We start from the raw sequence: 22,715 nt of genomic DNA on the forward strand, positions 1-22,715 counted from the left end.
ACACTGGCATTATCACAACATCAGATCCAGATGCTGCACTTGTTCAGCTTGTACTCTGCACTATAAAATCTCTGGCTTCTCTGAATAAAGGTAAAATGAAATACTCTTATTTAAAATCACAATATAATGCCTTAGCTATTTTTTAAAATTTGCTATCTTAGTGAACTATCAATAGAACTATGGGCCCCATTCTCAGCTGGTATAATTCTCTGTCCCTCCATTGGTTATATTGATTTACTCCAGCTGAGGATCTGGCCCCAGGAACACCAACAAAATGAAGGATTTAGTGTAGCATTTCTCCAAATTATTACCTCCCAGTTTATAATTCATGTATTACACATGTATAGTCTGGGGTGCATACAGAAATAAGCTTCCTGTCATTTACAGCAAAAAATTAATAAATACACATCATATTTATAGAAGTGGCACAATTCATGGAGCGATAGAATTAAAACTTAGTTCCCTTTCAGGAGTATGAGAAATGGCACCACATAGTCATGCAGAAGTCAGATTCCTCTCATGGTTCTTCACATTTTTAGCCCCGAGTTCTGTCAGTGATGTGTCCTAGATACCTTGTCAGTTCTTCATACTTAGCAAGTTTGACAGCAACAGACTAAAGCAAACTCTAAGGGTCATGCTTTTGGTTTCTTCTTCATTTAGGGTAAGTTGCCCACCTTGTTGATTCTAGAGGAATACAAATGAATTCCTATTAATAAAGCTAAAGGATTATATCAGATGTACGATCTTACATGAGAAGACAGGAGAACTGGAAAACCTAATACATCTGCTCTGATTTGTCTTTTTGGACAACAGTATCTCCTTCTTGGAGGTTTTATTCTTCAAAAGATATTTATTTTAGCAAAGAATCTCATGTTGTCAGAAGACTTTAAGTGGATTAAATACTGTTGCTGGGGTTTTGTGATTATTGTGGTAATTCATATTTTCTTTTACTTTTCTAAAGTGCATTTCTTTTTTCTTTGGTTTCAGAGTAGCAGCTGTGTTAGTCTGTATTTGCAAAAAGAACAGGAGTACTTGTGGCACCTTAGAGACTAACAAATTTATTTGAGCATAAGCTTTCGTGAGCTACGGCTCACTTCATCAGATGCATGCAGTGGAAAATACAGTGGGGAGATTTTATATACACAGAGAACATGAAACAATGGGTGTTACCGTACACACTGTAACGAGAGTGATCAGATAAGGTGAGCTATTACCAGCAGGAGAGCGGAGTCGGGGGAGGAGGACACCTTTTGTAGTGATAATCAAGGTGGGCTATTTCCAGCAGTTGACAAGAACGTCTGAGGAACAGCGGAGGGGGGAGGAATAAACATGGGGAAATAGTTTTACTTTGTGTAATGACCCATCCACTCCCAGTCTTTATTCAAGCCTAAGTTAATTGTATCCAGTTTGCAAATTAATTCCAATTCAGCAGTCTCTTGTTGGAGTCTGTTTTTGAAGTTTTTTTGTTGAAGAATTGCCACTTCTAGGTCTGTAATCAAGTGACCAAAGAGATTGAAGTGTTCTCCGACTGGTTTTTGAATGTTATAATTCTTGATGTCTGATTTGTGTCCATTTATTCTTTTACGTAGAGACTGTCCAATTTGGCCAATGTACATGGCAGAGGGGCATTGCTGGCACATGATGGCATATATCACATTGGCAGATGTGCAGGTGAATGAGCCTCTGACAGTGTGGCTGATGTGATTAGGCCCTATGATGGTGTCCCCTGAATAGATATGTGGACACAGTTGGCAACGGGCTTTGTTGCAAGGATAGGTTCCTGGGTTAATGGTTCTGTTGTGTGGTGTGTGGTTGCTGGTGAGTATTTGCTTCAGGTTGGGGGGCCATCTGTAAGCAAGGACTGGCCTGTCTCCCAAGATCTGTGAGAGTGATTGGTCGTCCTTCAGGATAGGTTGTAGATCCTTGATGATGCATTGGAGAGGTTTTAGTTGGGGCTGAAGGTGACAGCTAGTGGCATTCTGTTGTTGGGCCTGTCCTGTAGTAGGTAACTTCTGGGTACTCTTCTGGCTCTGTCAATCTGTTTCTTCACTTCAGCAGGTGGGTATTGTAGTTGTAAGAACGCTTGATAGAGATCTTGTAGGTGTTTGCCTCTGTCTGAGGGGTTGGAGCAAATGTGGTTGTATCTTAGAGCTTGGCTGTAGACAATGGATTGTGTGGTGTGTCCTGGATGAAAGCTGGAGGCATGTAGGTAGGAATAGCGGTCAGTAGGTTTCCAGTATAGGGTGGTGTTTATGTGATCATCACTTATTAGCACCATAGTGTCCAGGAAGTGGATCTCTTGTGTGGACTGGTCCAGGCTGAGGTTGATGGTGGGATGGAAATTGTTGAAATCCTGGTGGAATTCCTCAAGGGCTTCTTTTCCATGGGTCCAGATGATGAAGATGTCATCAATGTAGCACAAGTAGAGTAGGGGCATTAGGGGACGAGAGCTGAGGAAGCGTTGTGCTAAGTCAGCCATAAAAATGTTGGCATACTGTGGGGCCATGCGGGTACCCATAGCAGTGCCGCTGATTTGAAGGTATACATTGTCCCCAAATGTGTAATAGTTATGGGTGAGGACAAAGTCACACAGTTCAGCCACCAGGTTTGCCATGACATTATCGGGGATACTGTTCCTGACGGCTTGTAGTCCATCTTTGTGTGGAATGTTGGAGTAGAGGGCTTCTACATCCATAGTGGCTAGGGTGGTATTTTCAGGAAGATCACTGATGGATTGTGGTTTCCTCAGGAAGTCAGTGGTGTCTCGAAGATAGCTGGGAGTGCTGGTAGCATAGGGCCTGAGGAGGGAGTCTACATAGCCAGACAATCCTCCTGTCAGGGTGCCAATGCCTGGGATGATGGGGCGTCCAGGATTTCCAGGTTTATGGATCTTGGGTAGCAGAATGCCTCTGGTCGGGGTTCTGGGGTGTGTCTGTGCGGATTTGTTCTTGTGCTTTTTCAGGGAGTTTCTTGAGCAAATGCTGTAGTTTCGTTTGGTAACCCTCAGTGGGATCAGAGGGTAATGGCTTGTAGAAAGTGGTGTTGGAGAGCTGCCTAGCAGCCTCTTGTTCATATTCCGACCTAGTCTTGATGACGACAGCACCTCCTTTGTCAGCCTTTTTGATTATGATGTCAGAGTTGTTACTGAGGCTGTGGATGGCATTGTGTTCCGCACGGCTGAGGTTATGGGGCAAGTGATGCTGCTTTTACACGATTTCAGCCCGTGCACGTTGGCAGAAGCACTCTGTGTAGAAGTCCAGTCTGTTTCGACCTTCAGGAGTCCACCCAGAATCCTTCTTTTTGTAGTCTTGGTAGGAAGGTCTCTGTGGGTTAGTATGTTGTTCAGAGGTGTGTTGGAAATATTCCTTGAGTCGGAGACGTCAAAAATAGGATTCTAGGTCACCACAGAACTGTATCATGTTCGTGGGGGTGGAGGGGCAGAAGGAGAGGCCCCGAGATAGGACAGACTCTTCTGCTGGGCTAAGAGTATAGTTGGATAGATTAACAATATTGCTGGGTGGGTTAAGGGAACCACTGTTGTGGCCCTTTGTGGCATGTATTAGTTTAGATAGATTAGTGTCCTTTTTCTTTTGTAGAGAAGCAAAGTGTGTTGTAAATGGCTTGTCTAGCTTTTGTAAAGTCCAGCCACGAGGAAGTTTGTGTGGAAGGTTGTTTTTTTATGAGAGTATCCAGTTTTGAGAGCTCATTCTTAATCTTTCCCTGTTTGCTGTAGAGGATGTTGATCAGGTGGTTCCGCAGTTTCTTTGAGAGCGTGTGGCACAAGCTGTCAGCATAGTCTGTGTGGTATGTAGATTGTAATGGATTTTTCACCTTCAGTCCTTTTGGTATGATGTCCGTCTGTTTGCATTTGGAAAGGAAGATGATGTCTGTCTGTATCTGTATGACTTTTTTCATGAAGCTGATAGATTTCCACTCCATACGGCTAAATTCAGTGCCTTGCGTAATGACAGGTCTCAGAGGAGCAGCTGTGTTAGTCTGTATCCGCAAAAAGACTATGCTGACAGCTTGTGCCACACACTCTCAAAGAAACTGCGGAACCACCTGATCAACATCCTCTACTGTATCCGCAAAAAGACTGGGAGTGGATGGGTCATTACACAAAGTAAAACTATTTCCCCATGTTTATTCCTCGCCCGCCCCCCCGCTGTTCCTCAGATGTTCTTGTCAACTGCTGGAAATGGCCCGTCTTGATTATCACTACAAAAGGTTCCCCCTCCCCTCGCCCCCACTCCTGCTGGTAGTAGCTCACCTTACCTGATCACTTTCGCTACAGTGTGTATGGTAACACCCATTGTTTCATGTTCTCTGTGTATATAAATCTCCCCACTGTATTTTCCACTGAATGCATCCGATGAAGTGAGCTGTAGCTCAAGAAAGCTTATGCTCAAATAAATTTGTTAGTCTCTAAGGTGCCACAAGTACTCCTTTTCTTTTTACAGGTTAAAGAGGACAATATATATATACTTTTAAAAGATGATAGCATTGTAGTAATCTGTCAGCTCTGAATGTCTTTTAGGGCTAACCCAGGTTGACCCAGGGGATCTCTTCTTCAGTTTCTTAGCTCCAGCCCTGTGAGCATCTAAACAGCAAAAAGAGAGGAAAATTTTCTTGTGCCCCTGTTTGTCCCTTGTTCCAGCATTCAAGCTGATGGATGGACTTTCTTGCAAGTAGCACCTTCATGGGTGTGAGAGGGCTGTTAACCAAGTCTTTGTATTGTGATGTTCCACAATGGCCCATTTAGTTTTGATAGCCCTCCTTGATGGGCAGTGGACCATTCCTCCTGTCTGGGTTCACAGGTTCAGAGCAGGTATTTTTACAATTATAAAGCAATACTTACAAATCACCTTTTAGCATGCGATACAGACATTACAAGTGAAATTAATGCATGCAGATCTTACCAGCATTCCATAGAGTCTAAACACTAAACGCATTCTTCTAAGTCTAACACCTACCTTGAACAATATGAATGTACAGGTGAGCTGGTCTAGTTTCCAGCTATGAATTTGTCAGTGCTAAGCTGACACCTTCTGCCTTGGCAAGAACTGGCACCTGGTCTGCCAGCGTCACAGGGGGTTTCCAAGAACATCACTCATCCTTTAACTGTGAAAAGTCCCTTTCTAGTTTTTCTGAGCATCCTAAATTGAGGCCTCGTTTAGCCTCCTTTACCCTTTCAGCAGCCCCCCGTCCCCCACTGCACATCACAAATCCTTGAGTTAATCATGGTTACTCCTAGCTGCTCTCTGGATCTACAGTCATAATGAAAGTGATATTTGGATAACTGTGTACCAACAACACTCCCAGGATCTTCCCACTCCTCAGTCTTGAGTAGAATTAGAGTTTCATAGCATATTCTTGAATGCCATCTATGGCCCTTTATCTATTAGCATCTATAAATCTTCTGTATGATTCTAAAACTGAGAGAGGGAGATGTCTTTCACAGAGCATTCCTCGAGCACCATATATGTTACGTTTCCTGCTTTATACTGAGAAATTATATGAATTAGTCAATATTTTCATTCCTAAAATCCAATTTCATAAAATGTCTGATTCAAACTTAGTTTGTTTCTGTAGTTCTGCAAATACATGTGTATTTTTAATGTGTACCATATAACAATTGTGTTTTCCCTTGCTCTTGACAAAAGAGAGGATGTGAGTCCTTTCCAAATGCGCAGAGCAAGGGTAAATAAGAGAAGTAATTCACCTCATGTACAAAATAAGGAAGAACAGATAATTTTTGATAAAACCATTAGAGAATTAACCTGGCAAATAAACCAGTGCTGAGGGGGTTTTTAGAGTATGAGATAGCTAAATATGGTAAGTTAAAGTACTATGAGCATCAGGGCTTCAGCATGGGTTTTGGTTTATTAGTCTATGTTCCTAGGCCTCATTCTGCAACCCTGACTCATGTAGTTAGTCCCACTGACTTCAGGACTACTCATGGGAGTGAGGGTTGCAGGTTTGGCCATGAATTCTTGAGACTGACTTTAAATAGATGCTGTTGATCTTTTTCTAAAGGCTTTAACTGAGTTGGTCCTGGATATAATGAGAACTCCTTGCTGAGTCTTGTCTTCAAAGGTATCTGCACTCTTGCACCATCCACTCTAGGGACCTCACCCTCGGGTGCTTAGAGTGACAGGTGCTAGAGCCTTTGTGGTGGTGTCCCTTAGGCTGTGAATATCACTCTCCCCTTGAAATCTAGATCAGCAGCTTCCTCCTCAGATGTGAAATCTTTCTCTTCCTAAGGTGTTTTCTTTAACACCTTCTCCTCCACTCAGACAGATGCACCTAAATCTTCCATTATTTTTATTTGGATCCTCCCTGGTTGTTTATTTTCTGTACTTTTGAGACTGGTCATTTACTTTATTGCTATAATGTGTATTTCACGTTGCTCTGATGAGGATGTTCTCTACAGTCTCCCGAGTACCTTTAGGAGGACAGTGCTTTTACCAACAATATTGGGCCCTCTCACTCCCTACTGCAATAAAACCCTTGGGAGAGGGGGTACAGGGTAGGGAATCTCCACTAGGTTGTTTTAATTTTCTTGATGGAGGTTTGTCCCCTGTCATTCTGTTGGGATGCAGGGTTTGCCCCTCTCTGGAACAGACCACAGGGCCAACCCACAAATCCTGGCAAGTGATCACCTGGAGGCAAAGATCTTCTGCACAGAGTCCCTGTACCTCTGATCAGGTTCTGTACCCCAGGTATTTCCTCTCCTGCCCCCAACTTTGCTCATGGGCAGAGCTGCAGCAGCTAATGACTGACCCAGGATGCCCCTTTAAAAGAGAAACCCCAGACAGAGAGGTAGGGCCCAGTGGAAAGATAACCCAGCCTAAAATGTGTATTCAGCTCATAAAATCACACTGAAGAACTCCGAACACATAATGCAGATAGCCTGTTGAATGTGGTCTGAACGAGAACTGTGGGCCTCATTATGTAATACTTACTCACCTAAGCAACCCCTTGGAAGTCACACTAATGAATAAAACCCAACCACCCTCCTTCCAAAGTATGTGTAACATGGTGGTTGGGCTGTTATAAAGAGGATGGGGATCAATTGTTCTCTATGTCCACTGAGGGTAGGACAAGAAGTAATGGGCTTAATCTACAGCAAGGGAGATTTAGGTCAAATATTATGAAAAAGTTTGTAACTATAAGGATAGTTAAGTACTGGCACAGCTACCGACATCAGTGAGTTTACTCTAAAGGTATATTTGGCCCACTAACTTAATGTAAGACTGAGTTGGGACTTCAGCAATCAGGGCTCTTTTTTTTTTTTTTTTTAATTACTGCTCTGGTCTGAAAAATTCTGAGGTTTAAGCCAAAATAATGCCTAATGTAACTCCACTGACTTCAGTGAGGTTACACCTGGGTTGAATTTGAGCACAATTGAAATCCTTAAACAACCTTAACAAAAGCAAACAACTTTGATATTATAAATGGAAATAAGATGTTTCAGATTATCCAAACTTGGTATTATTTGTAATGAGACACAATGAAGTAGGTTATGGTGCATGATACCTTGGCTTATAGTATGCTGTGTGTATCCATATAGTAGGTTATGCTAGTACGTTGGCTTATAGACAGCAATTGTACTTCAGTGCACAGAAAACAGTTCCGAGGCAAAGCCAAAAAGGATACATAATGCACCTTGATAGGAAAGGTGCTGAAAATTACTGCCCTTGGAAGAAATTTAGGAGCAATCTCTGAATATTCTCCCAAAACTTGCAGAGATAATAGCAGAGAAGATGTTGGCAAAGCAATCCAGTATCAAAGCACTGGTCCTGGTTGGACCAATCAGAGTTTTATATCCTGCACTGATCACCTTATTTGGCCTATCATAGAGAGAGGCCCAATTCATGAAGTTAAGAGCTAGGTCCAGATTCCAACTTCTCCAGAAGTTGAGGAGGAAGGATGGAATTTCAGAGATCAAACTTTGGAGTACTCCACTCTGGACCCATCTCTAGTTTAGGCTCACGTACTTGTTCCCACAAGCAGATGGGTATTACTACTAGAAGCAGCTGTGAAAGCAAGCAGCACCGATGAGTCAAAACAACAATTTACGTAGCTGAAGGAGCTCCTGGAATAGAGGAAGTTCAGAAGGGTGGGAATTAGTTAGGCAAAGGGAAGAGACAAAGAACAGTGGAGCAAGGAAGTTGCTCCAACAGCTGAACTTCTGCAACTGATTTCCTTAGCTGCACTATTTCAAGCGGATATGCTTTCTAATGCATCACAGCCAGCTAACTTAAACCTGACTACCATGTTGTTTCAGCTATTTCCTGACTCCTGCCCAAGCCCTCTCCTCCTTTCCAAGCACCAGTGAAAAGAAAATACTGTGATTATGGACTGCTGTCATTTGAACTGAGTGATATGAGGAAAGTTTAAGATGAATTAATGGTGGCTGTGAGTGTACTGTGAGGCTCTCTGTAGCAGTGGCTCTCAGACTGTACCCCTTTCAGGAGTCTGAGTTGTCTCGCGTACCCCCAAGTTACACCTCACTTAAAACCTACTTGCTCACAAAATCAGACATAACAATACAAAGTGTCACAGCGCACTATTACTGAAAATTGCTTACTTTCTCATTTTTACCATACACTTATAAAATAAATCAACTGGAATATAAATATTGCACTTACATTTCAGTGTATAGTATATAGAGCAGTATAAACGAGTCAGTCTCTGTATGAAATTTGAGTTTGTACGGACTTCGCTAGTGCTTTTTATGTAGCCTGTTGTAAAATTAAGCAAATATCTAGATGAGTTGATGTGCCCCCTGGAAGACCTCTGCATACCTCCAGGATACACATACCATGGTTGAGAACCACTGCTCTGTAGTGTGTAAGTAACCTTGGCCAACAGCTAGCAATTTTTAAAAAAGACTGCATATTTTACACAAAGACATGCAATCGGGTGGGATAGACACTCCTGAGGGGGCGCTCTGTATATTGCCCGTAAGCTCAGATATAAATAAAAACAACAGCCCTGATCATATCCCCTAATCAGAGAGAGGTGAAGGCCCTGTGCATATTGTCACATCCCACCCACATGGAAATGGGGCTTAACTGCCTCAGACGCTGAGTCTCCCTTTCCCCTGACCTTGCACGGAGTGTGCCAGGGTTCAGAGTGGGCACTGAGCAGGGGAAGAGAGCAGACTAATATGAATTGAAATAAATAATATGTACATTGTTGTTAGATGTTCTGCAGTGGCTCAAATTTCCACAAGCCACTTCTAGTGCAATTGTCTGCTGTGCTTTGTTTGCAGCGGTAGAAAAACTAAATGTCACCGTGGTAATCAATGGCAGATCTCTCTCATTTACTTGTTTACATTTTTGTCTAGCGCATATAGTGGTGTTAGGGTTGCCAGGCGTCCGGTTTGTGACTGGAATGCCTGTTTGAAAAGGGACCCTGGTGGCTCCGGTTGGCACCGCTGAGCAAGCCATTAAAATCCGGTCAGCAGAGTAGCAGGGGCCTGGGGCTAAGGCAGGCTCCCTACCTGCCCCAGCTCTCGGGAGCAGCCACCAGGTCCCTGCAGCTCCTAGACACATGGGCAGCCAGGGAGGCTCCGCGTGCTGCCCCCGCACCAAGGTCCAGCTCCACTGCTCCCACTGGCTGGGAATTGCGACCAATGGGAGCTGTGGGTGTGAGGGCAGTGTGTAGAGCCTCCCTGGCCACCCATGCGCATAGGGACCTTGCAGACACTTCCTGGGAGTCATGGTAAGGGCCGTCGGGAGCCCGCATCCCAAACTGTCTCCTGCACCCCAACCCCCTGCCCCAGCCTGGAGTCCCCTCCCACACCCAAACTCCCTCCTGGAGCCTGCACCCCGCAACCCCCACCTCAACCCCCTGTCCCAGCCTGGAGCCTCTTTCTGCATGCCAAACCCCACACCCCCAGCTGGAGCCCTCACATCCCCTGCACCCCAACCCCCTGCCCCAGTGAAAGTGAGTGAGGGTGGGCGGGGGAGAGCAAGCGACGGAGGGAGGGGGGATGGAGCGAGCAGGGGCAGGGCCTCAGAGAAGAGATGGGATGGGGTGGGGCCTCAGGGAAGGGGCGGGACACGGGCGTGGCAGGGATGTTTAGATTTGTGTGATTAGAAAGTTGGCAACCCTAAGTGGTGTTCTGGCATCTATAACAGCCCTGGAGACTGACCTCCTGACACTCTGAAAAAGACAGGCCCCTGGTAAGAGTGAGGGGATACTTCAGTCTCCAGGGCCCATTCACTCCCTAGGGCTTGTCCACATAGTGTATTAGTCTGCACCAGAGGGGCGTAAATTCTAGTGTGCACTAGGGTGTTGCGCAATAACTGGCCAGCGTGAGCCCTGCAAACATGCACTAAAAGTTCCCTAGAGTACATTATTGTAGTCCTGTTTCACCCAGTACTAATTTAATCACTGAGTGGCAACTTGTGCTAATGATCTTTGTAATGTGAATATTTGTCTAGAAGTATTGCCAGCTCGTGCAATTTTATCATGAGTCTTGTTGTGTCTTTTTCTTAAAGCACCAGCTGATAGAATCAATAAATTACATGAAATCTCAGCTTCCATTTAAAAAAAAAAAGTCCCAAACCCTCAGGTTAGAGTTGCCAGGTGTCTGGTTTTCAACCAGAATGCCCAATCAAAAGGGGACCCTGGTGGCTCTGGACAGTGCTGCTGACTGGACTGTTAAAAGTCTGGTCGGTGGTGCAGGGGGGCTAAGACAGGCTCTCTGGCTCCATACGGCTCCTGGAAGCAGCTGGCACGTCCCTGCAGCCCCTAAGTGCAGGGGCAGCCAGGGAGGTTCGTGTGCCCTGAGTACTGGCTCCACAGCTCCCATTGGCCAGGAACCAGGGCCAATAGGGGCGGGGTCTGCAGGTGCAGACATTGTGCAGAGCTGCCTGGCCCCTCTGCCTAGGGGCCCCAGAGACATGCTGGCCACTTCCGGGAGCCGCCTAAGGTAAGCACTGACCAGAGCTCACATCCCCTCCTGCACCCCAAACCTGTCATCCCTGGCCCCACCCCAGAGTCTGTACCCCTAGCTGGAGTCCTCACCCCCTCCCACACCCCAACCCCCTGTCCCAGCCCTGAGCCCCGTCCCACACCCAAACTCCCTCCCAGATCCTGAACCCTGCACCCACTCCTACATCCCAACCCTCTCATCCCCGGCCCCATCCCAGAGCCCACAACCCTAACTGGAGCCCTCACCCCCCCCGCACACCAACATCCTGCCCCAGCCCAGAGCCTCCTCCCATACTCCAAACCCCTCATTTCTGGCGACAGCCCAGAGCCCGCACCCCCAGCCAGAGCCCTCATCCCTCCCACACCTGAACCCTCTGCCCCAGCCCAAAGCCCCATCCCACACTCCGAACCCCTCGGCCCCAACCCAGAACCGCCTTCTGCACCCCATACCCTCATCCCCGGCCCCACGCAAGAACTCGCATCCCCAGCCGGAGCCCTCACCTCCTTCCGCACCCTTACCCCTTGCCCCAACCCAGTAAAATGTGTGAGGGTGGGGAATCATAGAATCATAGAATATCAGGGTTGGAAGGGACCTCAGGAGGTCATCTAGTCCAACCCCCTGCTCAAAGCAGGACCAATCCCCAATTAAATCATCCCAGCCAGGGCTTTGTCAAGCCTGACCTTAAAAACTTCTAAGGAAGGAGATTCTACCACCTCCCTAGGTAACGCATTCCAGTATTTCACCACCCTCCTAGTGAAAAAGTTTTTCCTAATATCCAACCTAAACCTCCCCCACTGCAACTTGAGACCATTACTCCTTGTCCTGTCATCTTCTACCACTGAGAATAGTCTAGAACCATCCTCTTTGGAACCACCTCTCAGGTAGTTGAAAGCAGTTATCAAATCCCACCTCCTTCTTCTCTTCTGCAGACTAAACAATCCCAGTTCCCTCAGCCTCTCCTCATAAGTCATGTGTTCCAGACACCTAATAATTTTAGTTGCCCTTCGCTGGACTTTCCAATTTTTCCACATCCTTCTTGTAGTGTGGGGCCCAAAACTGGACACAGTACTCCAGATGAGGCCTCACCAATGTCGAATAGAGGGGAACGATCACGTCCCTCAATCTGCTGGCTATGCCCCTACTTATACATCCCAAAATGCCATTGGCCTTCTTGGCAACAAGGGCACACTGTTGACTCATATCCAGCTTCTCGTCCACTGTAACCCCTAGGTCCTTTTCCGCAGAACTGCTGCCTAGCCATTCGGTCCCTAGTCTGTAGCGGTGCAAGGGATTCTTCCATCCTAAGTGCAGGACCCTGCACTTATCCTTGTTGAACCTCATCAGATTTCTTTTGGCCCAATCCTCCAATTTGTCTAGGTCCCTCTGTATCCTATCCCTACCTGCCACCATATCTATCACTCCTCCTAGTTTAGTATCATCCGCAAATTTGCTGAGAGTGCAATCCACACCATCCTCCAGATCATTTATGAAGATATTGAACAAAACCGGCCCCAGGACCGACCCTTGGGGCGCTCCACTTGATACCGGCTGCCATCTAGACATGGAGCCATTGATCACTACCCGTTGAGCCCAACAATCTAGCCAACTTTCTACCCACCTTTATAGTGCATTCATCTAGCCCATACTTCTTTAACTTGCTGACAAGAATACTGTGGGAGACCGTGTCAAAAGCTTTGCTAAAGTCAAGAAACAATACATCCACTGCTTTCCCTTCATCCACAGAATCAGTAATCTCATCATAGAAGGCGATTAGATTAGTCAGGCATGACCTTCCCTTGGTGAATCCATGCTGACTGTTCCTGATCACTTTCCTCTCATGTAAGTGCTTCAGGATTGATTCCTTGAGGACCTGCTCCATGATTTTTCTGGGGACTGAGGGGAGGCTGACTGGCCTGTAGTTCCCAGGACCCTCCTTCTTCCCTTTTTTTTCACTCCGCCGACTACATGCACTTAGATCATATGTGTGGGGACACACACAATCGACTGTATAAAAATGCTTTCTATAAAACCGACTTCTATAAATTCAACCTAATTTCGTAGTGTAGACATGCTTAGTGAACTGGAAAGGGAAGTGGCATCTGGGTGGAAGGGATCAGACACACAGAGAGAGGCAGGGGGCAGTGAGTGGAGGTAGCAGAAAGCCTGATAGCTGGACCATGGAAAAGCCAAAAGCTCAGCAAGATTCAAAAAAAGGAATAGCCATTCATATGAATAATAACACCTACATTTTCACTGTCAGGATAGAAATTTACAAGGGATATTTATCCTCATATGTCAGATTATAAGCAGATGCCAACTGCCTAACTGGAGGTATAAATTCCCCAATGATAAGCTTATCCCATTAAGGAGTTTCCTGTACCGTGCTCTGAATTACTGGTACTGGCCGTTGTCCGAGACAAGAGATTGGATTAAGTGGAACGGAAGTCTGATTTGGCAATTCCTGTGTTGCTAAAAGTGCTCCTCGTTATCATGAACAAGTGAGCTACCCGTACAGTGCTGCCTGGGACGAAGAGCTCAATTGTCTAAAGGGAGGGAGTGTGATCAGTGGACAGAGTAGGTGATTGAGGCTATGTGTACACTTACAGTGGTGTAGAGAGCACGTACACTGTATCAATAGCAGTGGAGATGCTGGGCACTGCTTAGGAGAGTAAAGACAGGCCAGAACCTTTGGGTGTGTACATGCCTAACCAGTGCTTCCCCCAGCTCTTTTTAGCAGGGAAGGTCTCCAGCAGCGGAGAAAAGGCTCTGGCAGGGAGGACAGCAGGGAAAGACTCCAGCAGCTCCCCACTGCAGCAGCCTTTCCCCTCTGCAGGGAACTGCCGGAGCCTTTCCCCCCTACCTTCCCCCTGCTGGAGTCTTTTACTGCCACATATAACAACATACCATAGTGTGGACCCAGCCTGCTTCTTACTGTGATGTGTAGCTACACATACCCTATATGCTGCTGTCAGTGTCGACAAAACCTGAGAGACTGTCCCTAATTCTGCTATGGGATCGGTGTGGGCAAGCCACTTAACGTCTTTGCCTCATTTTCTCCATCTGTAATAATAACACTTACTAGCTCCAGGGCTTTTGTCAGGCTAAGTTAGTGTTGTCAAACTTTGAGGGCCTCACATGTAAGGTGTGTTATAAGTGGAAAGTATCATTTTCTATCCCATAAGCCATGTTTGAGTGATCCTGGAAGCAGGTCACTTTTCAGTTGATGTGTAGTTTGGTACCACAGACTGATTTCCACCTTTCGTCAGACTGGTTGTGGTGGGCGTAGGTTCTCTGCTATTCCCACATTCCCAACGCTGGAAATTCTGGTAATTTTAAGGGGTTCCCATTCAGAAGATTCAGCTGAGCTGTGTGCATAGAATGGAAGCTTAGGCAACAAACAGCTGAGTGGGATATTGTTAAAAATGATAGCAGGAAGTTGTAGTCTCTCAGAAGCTCTCCTTCAGGTTCACCAGTACTGTTCAGTATAGTATGAAAATGCATGGGGAGCATAAAATCTCACCATTTATATTTGAACTGTGTTTAACATCTCTTTAATGTGCTTCCCATTTTAAACCTGAAACCCTTGTGCATACATTTTTTCTGAGGTGACAAACTCGCTTTCTATGTGGCTTCTATGTAAACATACTATTGCTTATCAGTGGCTATTTTTCTTTTCTGTCAACTGGATTTCTCCATGAAGCATTTAAAAAAAGATTTTCCTCGTTTTTACACTAGGCTTTAAACCAATAGGATTGTGGGAAACACCTGCTGGAAAGATGGCCACACTGCTCTGTTCTTTAATCCCCACTCTGGCTTTTTTTGCTTGATTTTCATTTGCAGGAAGAGTGATGCAAAATCTCTGTTTAATCATTATAGATGGAGGCAAGACATGTAGTTCTAGGGTAATTCTGCCTTACACTGATCTGCAAACTGCCTTAAACATAACCCAAAGGATTCAGTGTTTCTAACACTGCTACTTTTAATCAGCACCCCTCATCTGTGCCCTTGTCTTAGTGACTGAATTGGAACATATTATATATAATACTTTGCATTTGTACAGTGCTTGCTTTGATGATTTCAAAGAGCTTAACAAATATTAATGAATTAAGACTCACACAAGTCTACACTAGGTACTTACATTGCATGGAGTAAAATGAGGAAACTGAGGCACATAGAATTTAAGTGATTTGCCCAAGAAGTCGGTGACTGAGCTGGGAATAGAATTTAGAATTTCTGATTCCCATTCCAGTACCTTAAAGTCAAGAATTTCCTTCATGCTGTGAGGCAGTATGCTGGGAGGGTGGCCCTTTAAGCTAGAAACATCACTCTTTTGATTGACTCCTCTACCCTTTCAAAGCAGATTCTAACCTCCTATATACAGTTGGAAAGTTTGGCTTTTCACTTGAGTGGCTTCATTCCAGTTCTTGAACCCTCCCTTCAATATATCAAATTGCTTCCTTCAAAATCTCACTGAAAATTTCCCTTTTCTATTTAGCTTATGATTGATTCTCTCTGTAAAGTGTTTCATTATGCTGTGTGTTAGAACCAGAGAACTACATTGTTCACAAAATGAGAGAGAAAAACTGGTGTTTAGTAAATTTAAAAAAAAATCAGAAACTGCAAATCCCATACATTTTTATTCTGTGTTAACTATACAGCACAAGAACTAAGGGTCAAAGTTTAAACAGTGGGCTCCCTTCTTGTACCAACAGACACTGGTTAGGTCATTTTAAATGTCTACAGCCTTGTCCACACTGGATGGGATTTGCTGGTATAGCTATAGCAATATAGCAATACTGACACACCCTCCTAGTGAAGACTCAGCTAATACTGAACAAACAGCTGGGCTGGATTTAACCAGCTCCCTAAGGGTTCTCTGGTAATCCTTGCATGGTGTAATTAGTGTAATGGCTCTGTGCCACCCCCTCCCAGGGAGAAAGGTGTCCATAAACCCAGCGATTCCCTGACTGCCAGAATGGCCCTTGGAGAGGATATAATTTAGAGTAACCCTGATGCTCTTTTAGATTATGCCAGGGACCAGACCAGACTGTGGCCAGCTCCAAGATCAGAAGTGTCTCCATGTCTGCTGCACTAAGGGCTTCTCTCCACAGCAAATCAGGGTGTGAACGTACAACAACAGCCTCACTACACAGTAACTGACTGTGTGGACCCTGCTAGCATGCACACAAAGCAGCGCACTTTGATGTACTACAGTTTGAAATGGGAGTACGTCAGAAAGCACTAGGGAACTTTTAGTGGATGATAGCAGGGTCCATGTAGCTTGTTAGTGCATGGCAGGCTAGTGCGCTGTAGAGTTACACCCAAGACCATAAACTGACTCCCTGTGGAGACAAGCCCTGACTGTATCTTGTCCGCAGCTGAAGATCCAGGGTGAAATCCAGGCCACAACTGAAGTCAATGGCTAAAGTCCCATTGACTTCAATAGGGTAGGGATTTCACCCCTAGCCTGTTTCTTTTCCATAGCTCCCTCCAGATGAATCTATATAGGTGAGCCGTGGCAGAATTTCAGATTAAAGATGTTAATCATACAGCTTGGGGTTTTTTGAATGATTTTCGCTGTATCCTAAAACTTAAGAACATCCCCCCCCAGAAATTCAGGGAGTGGAAAATGGATTTTGAGGTCTGTGTTTCAATATGGACATCTCTAATTTATAAGAGAAATGATAGTTACAGATGCATTCAGTACATTGAACCATTGCACCCATGGTACCTATTGCAATCCTGGTAACCATGAACCTCCACGTAGGGTGAAGATACCTGAATCTGATCTCGCTTACACAGGTTTAACACCAATCTAACCCCATTGAGTGAAATCCTGGCCCCTATTGAAACCAATAGCAAAACTCCCATTGATTTCAAAGGGCCCAGGATTCCACCCATTACTTTCAGTGGAATTATTCTTGATTTACACTAGTGCACATAAAAGGAGAATGAAGCCCAAATAGTTTAATTAAAAAGTGACAGACTGTGTAGGTGTTCCATTGTCTTGCAGAATAACAACATGCAAGGACAGGCAGGGAGCAACTAGTTAGAATGTCACTTGAAATTAGAGAATCCCCAAATGGAAATCTTACCTTCTATCGAATATTAGCCAAGGCATTCCAAATCTGCATAATCCTGCATGCACTGTAATATACTGCTATTCATAGTGGAAAGGAAAAGGAAGATTCATTCTAAATACTTTTAGTAGGTGATGCTATGGTAAATGTGGCAATATTTCTCTACTGCTGGGCTGTTATAAATAGGTTGGTGCTCAATGTGCCGCTTTGCTATTATGGAAGGAAATTCTGAAGCAGACAATCAAACAAAAGATTGCCATCTAAGACTGTTCTAAAATTGATTATGCTGTCCTGTCTGAACTGTATTCAATGTGTTATGTACCAAATTGCACTGAATTATCTGAATCAAAAGCTCACTATTAAACCTCTAAAATTCAATAATCTGGGGTGCATTGACATCCTATAATATAATAATCTATTTTAAATTATCACTAAATCCTATGGGTCCTGTGTAGTATGTTAAAATTCCATCTCTCTCTCTCTCTCTCTCACACACAGTATTTGTAAGATTGTAGCATTAATCTATGTATAGTGGGGGTGCTGAGAACCATTGAACCCCCTGTAAACCCTGTGTATGATAGAAACCACTTCAAGCCGGGGGTGCAGCTGCACCCTGGCACCCCTAGTTCTAGCACCTATGCAGTGGCCAGAGCATTTACTGGTAGCCCAAGATGGATATAAATATATATAGTTGATACAGAGGTTTTGGCCATTATCGTTTGTATTGTTACATGGTAATGGCCAAAACCTCTACAATAATGTAAGTATTTTGCACTATTACTGCAAAACACTCTAGTATATATTTCTATGATGGAGGAAGCCTTAAAGAATCTTTGCAACAAAATTTTATACTCTCTTTTATCATTAAAAACAAATCTCTCCCACTGTAAAATACATAGAGAAAGGTACATACAAGAGGGGGAAATATACTGACACACTAGGGTTGCCAACTTTCTAATCGCATAAAACTGAACACCCTTGCTCCGCCCCTGCTCTTCCCCTTCCCTGAGGCCCTGCCCCCCACTTGCTCCATCCCCCCTTCCTCTGTCATTCTCTCTCCCCCACCCTCACTCACTTTCACTGGGCTGGGGCAGGGGGTTGGGGTGCAGGACGGGGTGCAGAGTGTGGGCTCCAGGAGGGAGTTTGGGTGCAGGAGGGGGCTCAGGGCTGGGGCAGGGAGTTAGGGTGCAGGAGGAGGCGTAGGGTCCGGGGTCCAGGAGGAGGTTCTGACCTGGGGCAGAGGGTTGGGGCGTGGGAGGGGGTTCAGCCTGCCCTGGCTCCACATGGCTTCTGGAAGTGGCCGGCATGTCCCTGCAGCCCCGAGCGCCAGCTCCACAGCTCCCATTGGCCGCCGGCACCTGTGGGCACAGGCAGCACGTACCGCGCAGAGCCAGCTGGCCGCCCCTGCACTTAAGAGCTGGACTTGACAGCTGCTTCCAGGAGCCACGCGGACTCAGGGCAGGCAGAGAGCCTGCCTTAGCCCCTCTGTGCTGCAGATCGGAAGCTGCCTGAGGTAAGTGCTGACAGGGTCCCTTTTTGACCAGGCGTTCCAGTCAAAAACCAGACTCCTAGCAACCCTATGACACACACATACAGCAGAAAAATAATTATTTGCATTTTTAACTTCAAAATGCTTTTCCCATCCAGACAAACACACATGTAGATGTGGGGAGAGAAACATGCAAATGAGAACAGCCACATGTATGTTCCAAAACTTCCATCTGTCAGTGACAGATTTAACTAGAACAAAGTGTGTTTGGCTGTGATCTATTTTTTCATCCCACGATTTCTATTATCATAATATATTGACTTCCTCTAAATTAACTAATATTAAGTTATGCTGGGTCATCATCCCTCCTCTGCTTCCCTGAAAAATCTTTTTACAATATGCCATCTGAAGCCAGTTCTCTGCCATTTGTACTAATCCAAATGTTGGCTAGGAAAACACTTACCCTCAGATGAGTGAGAGTCAAACCCATCCGACTTTTCCCCCATAGGGCTCAGTGAGGGCAGTTGCTGAATGCTTTTCTTTTTTCTCATCAGTACTGTACCTGGAAGGATCTGTTCTAGTGTTTGAGGACATCTTCAAACTGGTAGCATTCTACTGTGTCAGTAGGTAAGTTGGACTCATTGAGTTCATAGAGGGATTGGTTCATGCATGGCTGGGGGTAACACCGTGGCCTGAACTGGTTTTTGCCCTCTCTTATGGTGGTGCTTCTATATTTGACTTGAGGGCATGCTTAAGTCAGAAGGAAGGACAGCTTGGTCTATAAATGCAAGCTTCCTGTGTGAACTAATGTTATATCTAAGAGCATGCAAAGTAATCAATTCTTAAATGATCTTTCTCCTTTCCTTCTCTGCACAGCTTCAATTGCAGAGCAAGGGGCAAGTTTTTGTTGTCAGGGTAACTCCATTGACATCAGTGATTCACACCAGTAGCACAAAGAGCAACACCTGGCCTTAAAAATGCAAACATTATTCTTCTACCTTTTAAAAGATGAAGATGGGATGGCAGAGGGGAGAATACTGTCATTGAGAATGAATTCGAGATTGGCCCACATTGTGAAGTTCTGGCCCAGATTTAAATTCAGACTTCCCCAGAGTTTGGAATTCAGACCATTATGCAAAGAGGCCCAGTCACAAGATTCAGGTTCAGGTCTGAGACCAGATCCAAACTTCCCCAGTGTTTAGGGATAGGATGTTCACACACTGTGTTCCCATCTCTAAAAGCTCTGCTACACTTTTGTACAGTAAAGTCCCAAGTTGTACACCTTCCAGTAGTGTTACTTCTGGAGCTCGGGGGAACTCGATGGGTTTAGATCACAAAGGTTTGGCAAACCTTGTTTTCAGCCTTTCACAATCCTAGAGCCTCGCTTTGTGTCTTCATGTTCGAACAACCTCAAAACACAAAAGTATCATGGTGAAATCATGCAAAATCTACAAGCATCCCGTGTAATGAAACCACAACCATAATCTACTTGGGTTCACTCCAAACTTAGCCCTGACTCACAGAAAGGCTTATGCCCCTTGGCTTTCAGACTCTAGTTATTACTACAGAGCTGTCCTTAGTCGTTACAGACGTAACTCCCATTGACTTCCCTGGAAGTTTTGTCTAAAGTCTGCAGGACTTGGGCCCACAGCTGGTGCACAGCATTCTGCACAGTAGCTGGGCAATGGAATTTTTGGTGAAAGGTGTCACAGTTAACCTACTGTTACAAAAAGTCCCATGGAATCATCAATGTTCATATAGAGCAGACAGGACCTGAGTTTAAATTCTGCAAGCCTGAGGACAGACCTTGGTTTAGCTATTCCATGCCGGAAGTTTGGACTAATAAACTAATCCTTCCACTTTAGAGGAATCTGAATCTAATCCAGATGGAGATGGAAGTCTTGGTGTTACCTGGGTTACTTCTATTAATTGACCAGCATTAAACAAAAAAATATTGCAGGAGAGAGGAGTTAACACCAGGCATTTATTTAGAGACAGAAATTCAAAATATACTGTATAGATGCTAGAGTGGAAAAGACTTGTTATGACATCTTGTCCATTTCAGCAGGGCCAGGCCCTCTTTTATGTAATACCTGGATAACCTAGCCTATGCATCTACAGTAATCCAGTCTAATTTAATCTACACTTTTATGCCAACCATATCACTGTGACAATCTGAGCATCCTACTCCTACTTTATGTAGTCAAGTTTTAAATTCAACTTGAATCATAGAATCATAGGACTGGAAGGGACCTCGAGAGGTCATCTAGTCCAATCCCCTGCACTCAAGGCAAGACTAAGTATTATCTAGACCATCCCTGACAGGTGTTTGTCCAACCTGCTCTTAAAAATCCCCAGTGATGGAGATTCCACCACCTCCCTAGGCAATTTATTCCAGTGCTTAACCACTCTGACAGGAAGATTTTCCTAATGTCCAACCTAAACCATCCTTGCTGTAATTTAAGCCCATTGCTTCTTGTCCTATCCTCAGAGGTTAAGAAGAACAATTTTTCTCCCTCCTCCCTTAACAACCTTTTATGTACTTGAAAACTGTTATCATGTCCCCTCTCAGTCTTCTCTTCTCCAGACTAAACAAACCCAATTTTTTCAACCTTCCCTCATAGGTCATGTTTTCTAGACCTTTAATCATTTTTGTTGCTCTTCGCTGGACTTTCTCCAATTTGTCCACATCTTTCCTGAAATATGGCGCCCAGAACTGGACACAATACAGTTGAGGCCTAATCAGTGCAGAGTAGAGCAGGAGAATTACTTCTCGTGTCTTGCTTACAACACTCTTGCTAATACATCCCAAAATGATGTTCACTTTTTTTGCAACAGCGTTACACTGTTGACTCATATTTAGCTTGTGATCCACTATGCTGTCATTCCTAGTGCAAAGAATATGATCTTTATAGTGATTGTTCACATTATAAGACAGGTCTGATTTTCATTTTACACTGCTTGAGCTGTGTAAAAGGGCCACAAGGTACATTTAAAGACACTTACACTGCCAGTGTGGTGTAAACAGCCTTCGTGCAGAGTCTCTAATCATATGATCTACTGAGAAAAAGACAACTCAACTCACTTCTGCGTTGCAATTCTAGTAATGCCTATTGCAGCTAAAAATGTACATTCTCAACAGAGAGGAAAATGTTTCTCTTAGTTCCTTTTATAAATGACATTACTGAATGTAACCTATGCTCTTGATGTTTCTACTATTTTCAGAGATTGCTGTCAGATAAGAGAAGGTAAATGGGAAATAATTTTCGGACAGCACTAGATTAAAACAAAGGCTATTAAGCACTGGCCTTCCACTGCTGGGAGTTTGTAAGAGTCCAGCATATGCTCCCGAGTGCTGATGAGTTGTGTGACCTCTGCTCAGACTCTAGTAAATAGTAATCTATAAATAATTGGAAACAATTTATTGTAGCTGAGAGCCTCTGCTCAGGAGAAAGCTAGGTCTGTTCTGGCATGGTGGCTAAATTACCTCGAACCACTAAAATAGTACCTGTAGGTGAATGGGTGATTTGGTGGCAGCCCAGGTAGTGAATAAAATAGATTTTTTTCTAGGGGTTTCATTTCCTAGTATTTTCTAAGTTACAAATATTTACCTAAATAAAAAACGAAGCCAATTCCCACCCCCACATATCCCACACCCAGACCCATACGAATAACAGAATAAGAGAAGGCCAATGGCTCACACTCTGTTCCTCTTTTACACCAAAAAATTTTCCATGCAAAGAGATCCAAACATAAACTCAGCTTATTAAAAATAGTTACACAATTACGTGCTCAGTGATGCACATAATAGCCATGTTAAGGGTTTTCCCTTCGCCCTCCCCTGGTTCTTGTCACACAGACAGAAAGCAGAAGACCAGAAATCCAAAGTGCAGGCAATGCAATATTTATTGGGGTTAATCAAGCAAGCATGTCCATAGCTCTGTCTGCTGCAGAGCCTTCACGGTCCCCTTTCCCTTCCTTAGCAGACATAATTATACCTGTACTGCATGCCCTTGATCCCACCCCTCACAATTTATGGTCATGTTCCATTTTGGAGGGTCTTGGGTCCAGGGGCTTCAGTACCACCTCTTTTGTATCCCATGGGAGGGGTAAGGAGTGAGGTTGTGCTTCAGTCAGGGACAGGCATTTCTTTGGCTTTTAGCGTTTCTTATACCTTCCCCACATCCTCCTTGCC

At 44.6% G+C, this 22,715-nt stretch overlaps 1 protein-coding gene across 2 annotated transcripts in view; it reads left to right on the plus strand.

Moving 5' to 3' along the window:
* Positions 1 to 22,715, plus strand: part of RIN3 (Ras and Rab interactor 3) — a 113,822-nt gene that overhangs the window by 42,987 nt on the left and 48,120 nt on the right. For both annotated transcript variants that reach the window (XM_037900852.2, XM_043547987.1), the window contains exon 4: positions 19,075 to 19,147. In XM_037900852.2, coding sequence (XP_037756780.1) covers positions 19,075 to 19,147 — 73 coding nt within the window. The remainder of the gene's footprint in view (positions 1 to 19,074; positions 19,148 to 22,715) is intronic.

Source organism: Chelonia mydas, chromosome 6 (genome assembly GCF_015237465.2).
Source record: "Chelonia mydas isolate rCheMyd1 chromosome 6, rCheMyd1.pri.v2, whole genome shotgun sequence".
NCBI classification, from domain to species: domain Eukaryota; kingdom Metazoa; phylum Chordata; order Testudines; family Cheloniidae; genus Chelonia; species Chelonia mydas.